The 10,828-nt window shown below is 43.4% G+C and overlaps 4 protein-coding genes across 6 annotated transcripts; all 4 read left to right on the top strand.

Moving 5' to 3' along the window:
- Positions 1 to 156: 156 nt before the first annotated feature.
- LOC119570177 (cell wall protein IFF7-like) lies at positions 157 to 798 on the top strand (the record flags this gene model as incomplete). The annotated part of the gene is made up of 2 exons (XM_037918024.1): positions 157 to 605; positions 737 to 798. Coding segments are annotated over 2 exons (489 nt in total), but the record flags the coding sequence as incomplete, so codon positions are not given.
- Positions 799 to 1,567: 769 nt separating this feature from the next.
- Positions 1,568 to 4,206, top strand: LOC119570176 (pre-mRNA-splicing factor spp2-like). The gene is made up of 3 exons (XM_037918023.1): positions 1,568 to 1,677; positions 2,126 to 2,242; positions 3,660 to 4,206. The coding sequence occupies exons 1-3, from the start codon at positions 1,568 to 1,570 to the stop codon at positions 4,204 to 4,206; spliced, it is 774 nt and encodes a 257-aa protein (XP_037773951.1).
- Positions 4,207 to 4,420: 214 nt separating this feature from the next.
- LOC119570173 (balbiani ring protein 6-like) lies at positions 4,421 to 6,251 on the top strand. The gene is made up of 4 exons (XM_037918019.1): positions 4,421 to 4,748; positions 5,090 to 5,513; positions 5,712 to 5,866; positions 6,160 to 6,251. The coding sequence occupies exons 1-4, from the start codon at positions 4,628 to 4,630 to the stop codon at positions 6,168 to 6,170; spliced, it is 711 nt and encodes a 236-aa protein (XP_037773947.1). The 5' UTR covers positions 4,421 to 4,627; the 3' UTR covers positions 6,171 to 6,251.
- A 1,434-nt stretch (positions 6,252 to 7,685) lies between these two features.
- On the top strand, positions 7,686 to 10,399 carry LOC119570172 (POU domain, class 3, transcription factor 2-like). Of its 3 annotated transcripts, XR_005228375.1 has the most exons (3): positions 7,686 to 7,751; positions 7,867 to 7,998; positions 9,657 to 9,795. XR_005228375.1 is itself a non-coding variant. In XM_037918018.1 (2 exons), the coding sequence occupies exons 1-2, from the start codon at positions 8,268 to 8,270 to the stop codon at positions 9,968 to 9,970; spliced, it is 714 nt and encodes a 237-aa protein (XP_037773946.1). In that variant the 5' UTR covers positions 8,250 to 8,267; the 3' UTR covers positions 9,971 to 10,399. The 3 variants fall into 3 exon arrangements, 1 of the variants encoding a protein (XP_037773946.1); XM_037918018.1 differs by lacking the exons at positions 7,686 to 7,751; positions 7,867 to 7,998 and adding an exon at positions 8,250 to 8,667 and having other exon boundaries at positions 9,657 to 10,399; XR_005228376.1 differs by lacking the exons at positions 7,686 to 7,751; positions 7,867 to 7,998 and adding an exon at positions 8,931 to 8,973 and having other exon boundaries at positions 9,657 to 9,720.
- The last annotated feature ends 429 nt before the right edge of the window (positions 10,400 to 10,828 follow it).

The raw sequence follows: 10,828 nt of genomic DNA, 5'->3' as shown, positions 1-10,828 counted from the left end.
AATTTGTTTTTTGACTGGTGTAATTTATGAAATAATGAAAAATGATTCTTTTTTTATGTATTTTTTCCAATCTGTTTATTTTATTTCCAGTAGTTGGTGGCAGTCAGCTTTTGGAAAGTGGCATTGGTGGAGGCATAAATACGCCAAACAACGTAGCCAACAGCAACGAGTGGGAGTGTCAACAAAAGCAAAAACCAGAACAACCTCAGTACCAGCATTATATCCATGACTTCCACGACCACAACAACAACCACAAATACAAGCAACAATGCCACAATGAAGACCACAGCCACTCCCAACATCCCAGGCAACAATATTGGCAGCAACATGAACAGTATCAACAACAACACACCCACCAACAATACTACAAACAACGCTGCAAACAACATCAACAGCCAAAACAAACCATGGAGCAGTGCAGCAAGCGCTGGGGCAGCAGCTGGTGGTTCCCCTGGGGCACCACTCCCACTGGATGTGGTCCCCTACCATCTCCTCAGTCCAACAGTCGCCGTTTTTTCAGCGGGAGTTCCCCAAACTTGGTGGTGGCAATTCACTAGCAGAGTCATCGCCTCAGTATGGGCCGGGCCCCAGCTTACGGCCACAGAGTGAGTCTAGCTATGGTTCAGTTCATTCAGGAAGTTGGTTTTAGTAGTATTAAAATTTGAAATAAGCAATGAGGCTAATGTAATATTATGACTTTAAACTAAGATGTACTCAATTTTCTCTCAATTTGTAGCAGAGGGAAGTTGGATTCAGGGTGGTGGACGTGGTTTTAGCTCAAGCACCGCAGGATGAGCGCCTGCCCAGTCCACAAAACCCAGGTACATTTAATGGTAAGCCTAATTTCAGCCTATTGCTAATTGAAGATTAATGGAGTAAATACCAGCAATCGTCTTTATTAATATAAATATGCTTTCTTATTAGTAGTAAATTTCTTGTTTTAGCAGGCGATATTCATCCCCGAATCGTAATCAGGGGATGGGATCAAGAGGAACCCCTCCTGGTGGTCCTTCAGGAGTGCCGGGGGGCCCTGTTGGTCCAATTGGGCCAGCACCACCTCATGGTCCTACGCCGCAATATAGAGGAGTTTGTTCCTCCTTATGTGAGTACACAGAAAACCTGTTTCATATATTAGCAATATATTTTAGCCAACACAACTGATAGTGAGATGTTATTTTATTTTAAGTAAGTAAAAAATAAATAAATACCACCAGATATAAGTTTAACTTTCACTTTTGCCTCTAAGTTTGTCATTTGTTTCCTCATAGTATTCTTATTTGTATATTCAAATTTAGGTTGAATATAGTGCTATCCCCCCCCCCATGTCAGTAAGCTGACAAATTATGAATTCAATGTTAGTTAGGCAGAAATTTCATGCAGTAAATATCAGGTCTCAAGTATGCCATGGCTAGAATTAAAAGTTTTGAAAGGCAAAATTCCTCTTACACTGATTGTTCCACAAGGGTTTAGTCATCAAGGACTCGTCCATCAGACTATCAATATGCCCCAATACCATAAATCTTTTAAGAAAGGTTTGCCCTAGAGCTATTATCTTTTTTTTATCCCAATGGGGCTGGGTATCAGATATCTCTGTGCCATAAACATGGGCAGGGAAAGTCTGCTACATGCTCTGGCGCATCATTTGCACGTACATCCATACCCCTCAGACCAAGCGCGGTTTGTTATAACGTGTGTACACGTAACTTGTTGGGATGGGGTTAAAATTGTTCTCTCTATTTATTTGTTTTTATCTGATATGAATAAAGATAGTAATAATGATAAAAATAGGACCTTTTAAGACCTTTTTTCCCTCCAATAAAATTATGGAAAGGGAAGAGGCAAAAGGTAGGCCTAGTAGTTGACTTCCTTGACTACAAAGTGCTTTTTAGAACAAATGTCTTGAAAGGAAATGGAGATAAAATGCATGTTTTTTGTCAATAACAAGTTAAATCCATTTTGCGAGTTAGAAAAAAAAAAAAAAATAATAATTACCTTTTTCACTTTCAGCAAGTAATGCGTAATAGCTTTCCCCGGAGCCTTTCCCCCCAATACCCGGGTCACCCTCGTGCCCCCTACGTGCGTGACCAGAGGTATAGAGGGAAAGGACCCTCCCTTCAGGCAACAGTGAGGAAGATATAGTTGTGCCTCCTCCTATTATAAAGAAGGAGGCCCTGGAAGGGTTGAGGATGATCCATGTGTTACAGAAGGCTGGGCTACTAGTGCAGCGGAAGGTTGATTATAAGTAAGTATCAATTTTTGAAATTTATTTGTTTTACCTTTTTAGTTTAAGCCTGTACTTTTTGCCTCTGTGGCATCCTAATTAAAGTAAAGTGATTAGTTGTTAAATATTTTTTTTGGTTGAAAATCAAGGTCATAAGTATCAGTGGCCTTAATATGACATTTTCTAATTAACCTTTAGTCATGTCAGCAAATCTCAGCATTGAGCTGAGATCAGTTAATTTATGATATCATCTTGATTTCACACAAAGCCCACAATTCCTTGATCATATCTTGCGTCCAGATGAAAATAGGCATTGAATATCATCTTTTACCTAACTTCAGTTTTTATTTTTGATGTATATAGACATTGAGATTAGGCAACATTTAATGTAAATCCTGTGCTGATTAGACAGACAGACGGGACAGATGACAAAGATAGGCATATATAATGATGATGGAGAAAAGAGAAAGGCGGACATGACAACCCTTCTTATTCATACCTTTTACTTGCATTAACTATAAAAGGGCATGGAAAAAACTGCTAAGAGGAATTGATATATTTGTTTCAGGGACACTAGAGAATCCCAAGGATATGGGAATGAAAGGTTTGTTTTGTGTTGGAGGTTGTACATACCATACATTACAAGAATTCTTGTGTTAACATTCACTAGTTGAAGAAAGGCAGGATTGTTGTTCCAAAAGCATTCACATTTTTTATTCAGGGAGACAAGGGGTACCAAGCAGATGTTTGTAGAGGGCACATACCATATATTTTTGATAAGTCTCATTTTCATACATGTGTCCATCATATAGCTAAAAGGCAAAAGAGAATATAGGTTTAGGTTGTAGCTGGATAAAATTTGCCAAATGTACCAGAATTACTTCCTCATTCTCCTTTCAGTTAAGTGATTCCTACAGAATTGTTAGATTTATCGATTTATTATTTTTTTATTTATAGATTGATATATATTTATTTATTCCCCCCCCCCCCCCCACACACACCCCACAACCTTAAAAGGTGTGGCATTTTTTTGCAAGTAAATGTCATTCGTTGAATAAAATAGCCAATTCACATCCTCCATAGTGTGTATTTTGTTGTTTTTATATATTTTCTCCAGTGCATATATTTAACCCAATGCTGCTGGGTATCCGAAATCTCTTGGCATCATAAACTCCTGTGATTTCTGGTAATGTCAGCTGCTAGACATAGGAGTCTCCTTCATGTAGTAGAATTTCCTGCTTCACGTGCACTAGCACACTACTGCGCATATAGCCGTACCTCGCAGAAGTGGTTTGTTTTGATGGCTGTACACATGACCTGTCTGTAAGGGTCATGTGTACAATAGATTTTTCATAAAATAAGGAATAATTTTTGCAGTTTTAATAAAATTGTTATTTTTCTTTTCTTTTTCTTTCTTTTTTTCTTTTTTTTTTTGTAGCCAGAAATTGAACTTCAGTGAAGATGAAGGAACTGTAGATGAAGATACTCCTACCCTACGAAATACAGAACGGAAGTCAGATCGAAGGGATAGATGGGAAAAAGACAGAGGCCGGGATATAGCCCGAGAGTCAGAGGAACGCCGTGAAGTGTCTAGAGAACCCGAGAGAGAATCTTCCATGAGAGAGAAAAATCCCCAAGGTTCTCGAGAACGTGACAATAGGCGCGACATGGCTGAGGACCGTCGAGATCGTGACCGCAGATTCTCTCCTGGTGACCCTGAAAGGTGGCAACACCGAGGAGGTTTTGATTATCGTGGAGGATCTGGTCGTGATTATGGTGGCCCACAGAATTCTGGGAACCGGGGCTGTCCCCCCCAACATGTGCAGGCACACAACTCCCCTCATACTGTTCCTGCAAGCACATCTGTGCATCCCACATCTCGCCCACCCTCTCTCTCCCCTGTGCATCCTCCTACTCATCAGTTAGCTCATGCCATCTTTGTCACCATCATCACACCCCAGGGAAGAAGAGGATTCATGGCGTGATAAACGGGTCCCTGGAGATGAGGTACAGGTGCCCTGGAGAGAGCAAGGCAGCGCCATGAAGAGGAGGAGAAGCGCTATGAAGAAAAGAAAAGGTTTGAGCAGAACAAGGTTATCAAGAAGTCCAGAGATCCAAGGGTTTTGATGAAAGGGAGAGAGAAGAACCTGATGCGGTCAGGGAGCGTTCACGTGGCAGTAGTGAGTCGAGGGACGATAAGCCTCCCAGCCGAGATGGGCGGGGACTATCGGCAACACCCAGACCGCCGAGAAAACTATAGGGACAGTTTACAGGGATCATCCACGTGAGCAGTATGATAGACCTTTTGATAGACGTGATGGACAGCGGGATTCACAGCCAGTGTTTTCCTCGCAGTTCAAAAGTAAGCTACCTCCAAGATTCCAGAAACAACAACAGCAACAAGAGATGATGCGTGCTGGTGGGGGTGGCCAACCTTTTCGTGGACAAAATTCACAGGCAGCTCCATTATTTGAACCACGCTTTGGTTCAAGCGCAGGAGGACGGTTTATGAATCGGGATAATGAAAGTAAGTGACCAGATTTTTTGTAGAAACACAAAACTTTAAATTTGTATAGATTGAGACGAGTTTGAAAAGTTATAAAATAGTTATTAAGATTTAAAGCTATTTGTATTTAGAGATAGGAGATTGAAAAGATGTAAAACAGTCATTACAGTGTTGGCAAATGTAAGATTGCTGTGTTACAGAGCTAGTTTTTTATAATCAGATCATTATACTGATAGGTTAATTGCATTTTTTGTTTGTATCTAGTCATATTTTATCATAATTTTTAAAATGAGATAGACTTCAGTTTATGAAGGACCTGTTAGTATACTAATTTGCTCTTTTTGTGTGTTTTATTGATACAGGTAAAGAGAGAAGAATGAGGACAGACAGTGATACCTCTGGGGAAATTACAGATGAGAGGCCAGCAAGTGGACTTTCAGCAGAACGTCACAGAGATGATAGAGAGGAAAGGCTGGATCGCCCAGACCAGAGAGACTATAGATATGATCGATCTGATAGAAACGATAGGTCAGAGCGCCTAGACAGGATTGAGAGATCTGAAAGATCTGACCGCCCAGATCGCTCAGAGCGCATTGACCGACCTGATCGCTCAGAGAGAATTGACCGAGCAGACCGTGGAGAGAGAATTGATAGGCCAGATCGCTCGGAAAGAATTGACAGGCCAGATCGTTCAGAACGCATTGACAGACCTGAGCGAGTAGAGAGACCAGAAAGGGTTGACTCTCGAGGCAGGGATGAATTCTATGATAGACCAGATAGAGATGGGTAAGGGAATACAAGTATTTTTAAATTGAATGTTTGCATTGATACTAATAGTGAAATGAAATACTTCAGCTTAACTGATTACCTGTAAAGCCAGTGTTCCTTTAACCAGCTGAGGATATACTTGACTTCAGTTTTACATTTTTGGAGGAATACTTTTTATCCTTTATAATGCTGTATGACAAATTTTATTCTTTACAGGAGGTATCGCGGCCGAGGCTCCCAAGGAAATTATAGGATTCGGGACCGCGACCGTGATCGCGACCGGGACCGGGACCGTGATTGTGGGCACGAACTTCCTATTATGAAAAGTATGAGGAACGTCTTGAGCCGCGAGACTTGGATTATGATAGACGGTTAGCTTTCCAACCTTTTTATCAAGCTAAGATTTGATTCATGAAGAATGACATGCAAGCTTTTGTAGCATTGAAAGTTATATCATATAATTGACAGAGTTAAGTACTATACTGAAGATTCATCTGTCATTAGTCGTAATTTTAATATTTGCTTAATTGAATGAAATGGATACACATTAGTGTATATATTTATATGCCGTTTATAAGTAAATGTTTGAGTATCATTTGGAATGTGGATATGATTTTAAAACAGATTTTTTTAAAGGTAAAAGAATAACCTCTTGTGTTTACAGGCGAAACATGAATGGTGAAGATTGGAACAACCGAGGCAGAGACTTTGAAAGGGAAGGAAGCAAGGGCCGTAAAGTCTTTGATGATAGAATGAACGCTCTGAAAGAAGCAGCGAGAGCTTTCTTGAGCGCCGCAGTGACAATAAAATGGAGTCATGGGGACGCCCATATGAGGTTGATCCTGTCATTCCTAAGGAGCCAGATTATGATTCGGGTGAACTCCGCATGGTGCACAAGGAGTGGGACAAGGAGGTAGAAGCTGCAGAGAAGCAGATGGAGCTACGTGATGAAATGCGAGACAGGCCACAGCGGCCAGACAGCCGAGACAGTCGAGCCAGCAGAGACTCGCGTGCTAGCAAGGATTCCTTTGAGCGATGCCCTCAAGTGCACCTGCAAGGGAAAAGAAATTGGAGATAACTTCCTGGGCCGATGCCACCTATGAGTATGATGACTATTACAGATCAGAAGGCAGGGGTGAAGAATTTGGTCGAGAACAGACCCTCTTAGAGTCTCCAAAGAAATTAGAGGTCAAAGAGGAAAAGCCCCCCAAAGGGAATGAAGAGGAAGTAACAAAAAGAAGAGAAAGAGGTTCACCGTGAAATGCTAAAGGAAGGAGCCCGTGCTACTCATGCTCCAGCTCCCATCACCAGGGAGAGATAGAGGGCCTCAGACAAGGAAAAGGAGATAAGAAAAACATGACAACACTCAAAAAGTCTCAGGGGGAACCTGTAAGGAAGATAGAAGTGAAGAAGTGGTTCATCCCAAGGAACAGAGAGACAATGTTTGGGCGAGCCGTTCAAAAAACGCAGAACGCTCCCGCCCCGATTCCAGCGGTTTGGCAACAACCACCACCAGCAGCACAGCCGGCAACAACACAACCAAGGCCGTGGAGTCCAACATATGGGGCGTGGCCAAACAAACAACCACAAACAGCGAGAGCACCTCCACCAATCACACAACAGCCACAACAGTAACTGTGAGTCAGGTCAGCAACACTATCACCAACACCACCAACACCGGCACCACAGCCACCGAGGGAACAGCACCAACAGTGGCAGGGTGCCTACTCCTCAAGAGCCAATTGGCACCACACAACCAACACCACAGCCGATGCAGCAGCAACCTCAGCCATTAATGCAGATCCAGCACCAGCCACCAATACAGCAGCAACAGCCACAGCAAAATCAGAAACCTCAACCGCTGGCCGGGGACCATAGCAGAAACCACCACCACTACAACCACTACTCTGGCACAAGGGTCTTCTCAAACAGCAACCGGCGGAAGAGAGACCACTGAGGGAAAGAGTGGAGAAGTGGCTGAGAGGGAGAGTGCCGAGCGGGCGGGGGCAGCAAACCAGTGTCGTCTGGAGGTCGTGCAGCCGTGGAAATCGCTACGAATCCTCCCGAAGTGGAGGTCGCAGTGGTGGACCCAGGGGTAGCACCTATCCTGTTTACCGTGGTGGCGAGGGAGTCGCAGTGGGGACTTCAACCGCAGAGGAAGAGGACCACCACCAAGATTCCAGAAGCGCAAACTACAGAGGTGATGAGGAATATTACTATGAAGACTACCACCCACGTTCTCACCGTGAACGAAAGGTAAATGGTTTAATTGTTAATAAATAATATATAGAGGTTTTGTGTTGCCTCGAAAGATTTGATTAAACACTGAGTTTAATAATAGAAATAATACAATTATTCACCCATATTGCAGGATGATTGGAGCAACAGCTGCGAGGGAGACTGGAACAGCCAAGGAGGTGGAGGGAATAGCAACAACGCCAGCAGCAACCAGAACACAACAGTGGCTCTGCTCAACCCAACAACCGGGAGGAGAGCGGCGATGGTGAGCGCTCCCAGTTAGGTCGAGGTGGCGGCCGGGGGCGTGGGGAAACCAGGCGGGGAGGCTCCAGGGGTGGTGGAGCAGCAGGAGCTTCAGTCCCTCAGGCCATGCTGGGGGCAGGGGGCGGTCAGCACCAGCACACAGTGTTAGTGGTGGTGGTGGTGGTGGCAAGGCAGGTACTGCTGATGAGGGTAAAGCAACTGTTGTAGAGGCAGGACAGACAGATGCTGCTGGACGCAAGCTGCAACAAACAGCAGAGTAGGTTTGACCGTATGCCACCTAGATTCCAGAAACGTCGTGAATTTGAGCGTCAAAGAAATGGCGTCAGTGGAAGTGGTGGTGGTGGTGGCAGCAGCAGCAATAATGGTGGTGGTGGTGGTGGAGGGGGTGGTGGCGGTAGCAAGAGAGGTCGAGGGACACCTGTGTCATCGTCGGTCTTGGGCTCTGGGGGGGTCGGAGTGGTATTAACGCCAGCAAACAAGCCAGGTGTAAAAGAAGGGACTCCTGAGACAACTGAAGAGGCTGATTGGGAAACAGCATCTGAAAGTAGTGATCCTGAGGCTCGGAAGGAGAACAAAGAGAAGGCTTCGAACCCAGCCCCTAAACCCGACCATCGTAAGGGAAGCAAAACCGACAGGAAGATCGGTGGTGGTAGTTGGGCTCCCTCATCAGGTGGGGGGTCATCCAGGGCCGCAATTCACTTGGCAAGGAATCTAAAGTTGATGGCCCAGGTGCTCCCCAGAGTGCCAGCCAGCAGAGGTTTGGTGAGAAGAAGGCTCCCCATAAAAATGAAAGAAATAAGAGTGGACCAACAAGTGGAAAGGGCACAAAAAATGAAACTACTGTCAATCAAGTGCATGAGATAAAGTTAAACCCTAACATGGTACATCAGGCTCTCTCTGAAGTCAACAACAAAAGTAAGCCCAAGCAAGAGAAAGCCCAACCCATTGGAGGGCATCGACTTGAATAATTATGCTAGTAAGTATTTTTCCTGTTGCCATTTCCACAACAATCCATGTCAACCAACTTCATGATGAATTGAATAAGGTCAAATGTTGCCCTCGTGAGGTGATTTTGATTGCTTTAGCATAAGCTAAGGGAAAAATTTTGGAGCCTTTTATTTCACCAAGCTGATTCTAAATGTTTTGTATGGCCCTGTTTATTTTATACTTTATTTTGGGTTTGTTTTGTTTTTGTTTTTGAATTCCATTGTGCTTTTCATAGTTTTTTTTCAGAGCATGCAACTACTAATGTTGGACTTTTGCCAGTACTAATGATGGGTTCAGTTTTCCTTGATTCTCAGTTATTTTTCCCCCTTTTATTATTGCTACACAATTTCATCAGTTTTTTACTTCTTTAATATTTTCTTTTATATAGTTAGATTAGACATTTAAAGTATTGGTTACTTAAATATGTTCGGCAACTTGTGCTAAAGCAACAATACTAATGTTTGACATAGATTGCTGCATCCAATTCTAACATTAGTGTGGACCCTTCTTTTGAATTATTTGTTTTGCACTGTGTAGTATAAACTTTCTGTTGTAGTATATCAGTGTATAAAGAAATTTAGAAAAAGAATGGTTGTGTGTATCAATGATATAACAATATATTCTGACAAAGAGGAGTTCTATGACATTACTTCAAAACATTTTCATTTTCAGGTGTTGTGATTGTAGATGACCAGCCACAGGTTTCTGAACTCATCGGTGATATTCTTGATTCCAATGATGGCTTTCAGCAAGTCACAAGACGTAAGTCTGGCAAGGAAAAGGGCAAGCCATTGCCTGAAGAAACCATCTCTGCTGCTGCTGCTACTGCAGTAGTTACAGAGGCAACAGGAACAGCAGGGACAACTACTGTGTCTGGACCTGCCCCTTCCTCTAATGCCAAGAAACAACCAAAAGAGAAGAAGAGTCGATCCAGCAAGTCGAGTGGTTTTGAGCGATCTCGTCAGAGTAAGCTTCCCCAAGACTAGCCAAGCAGCGAGAAAATAATCGTATAAATGCTATAAAGAATGCTGGCTCATGTAGCCCTGTTGAATCTCCTACCAACACACTCTTCCCAGTAAAAGACTCTGCTTCATTGCCACCACCAAAGAATGCCTGGGATAAACCTTTAACAGCAACACTTAGAGCAAATTCACCTTCCCAGGCTGCAGCAGGAACAGATGGAGTCAGCCAGGGTGGAAGCAAGCCACCTTCATTCGATAACCATGACAGTGGTGTTGAAATCAGTGACCAGCCCAACTCTGGTGGCAGTAGCCAGCGGTCAAGTCCAAGTGATGACCAACTAATTTTGCCAAGGTTGATAAAACTACATTGGATGGGACATCAGTTCCCTCCCAGACCATCATTTTTGAGAATACCAATTTTAAGGCTGCAGGAACCGTAAATGCAACTGTAGGTGCGAGTATAAGGCCAAGTTTGGTGAAGCTCCAAAGCCTCAGAGACAACGCGAAAGTAGAGACAGGAAGAGTGCTTCTCCAGAGGCATCCCTTGCCATAAAAGAAGAGAAGGATAAGAAGTCTGAAAAGCTGAACCAATTGAATTGCCACTAAGTTTCTCTACTAAAGTGGAAGAAAATGGTGCTGATATGAAGTAGACTTTACATTTGATTCTGAGCTAGCAGAAGTGCCAGGATCTGTGAGCACTAAGGGCATCAGCCTTCCAAGATCACTGGTGATGACATCTGGAAGTATGCAGAGCCCTATTTCACCATCAACAGATGATCTCAACTTGAAAATTTGCATCTGTCAAGAAGGTCTGGGAAACCATGGCACCTGTGCCAGAACATGCTGAAGATGTCACAAGTTCAGTTGCATTTTCTACTGCTA

Source organism: Penaeus monodon, unplaced genomic scaffold, assembly GCF_015228065.2.
Source record: "Penaeus monodon isolate SGIC_2016 unplaced genomic scaffold, NSTDA_Pmon_1 PmonScaffold_2271, whole genome shotgun sequence".
Taxonomy (NCBI): Eukaryota; Metazoa; Arthropoda; class Malacostraca; order Decapoda; family Penaeidae; genus Penaeus; species Penaeus monodon.
The sequence above is the reverse complement of the archived record's forward strand: the minus strand, read 5'-3'. Positions and strand labels throughout refer to the sequence as shown.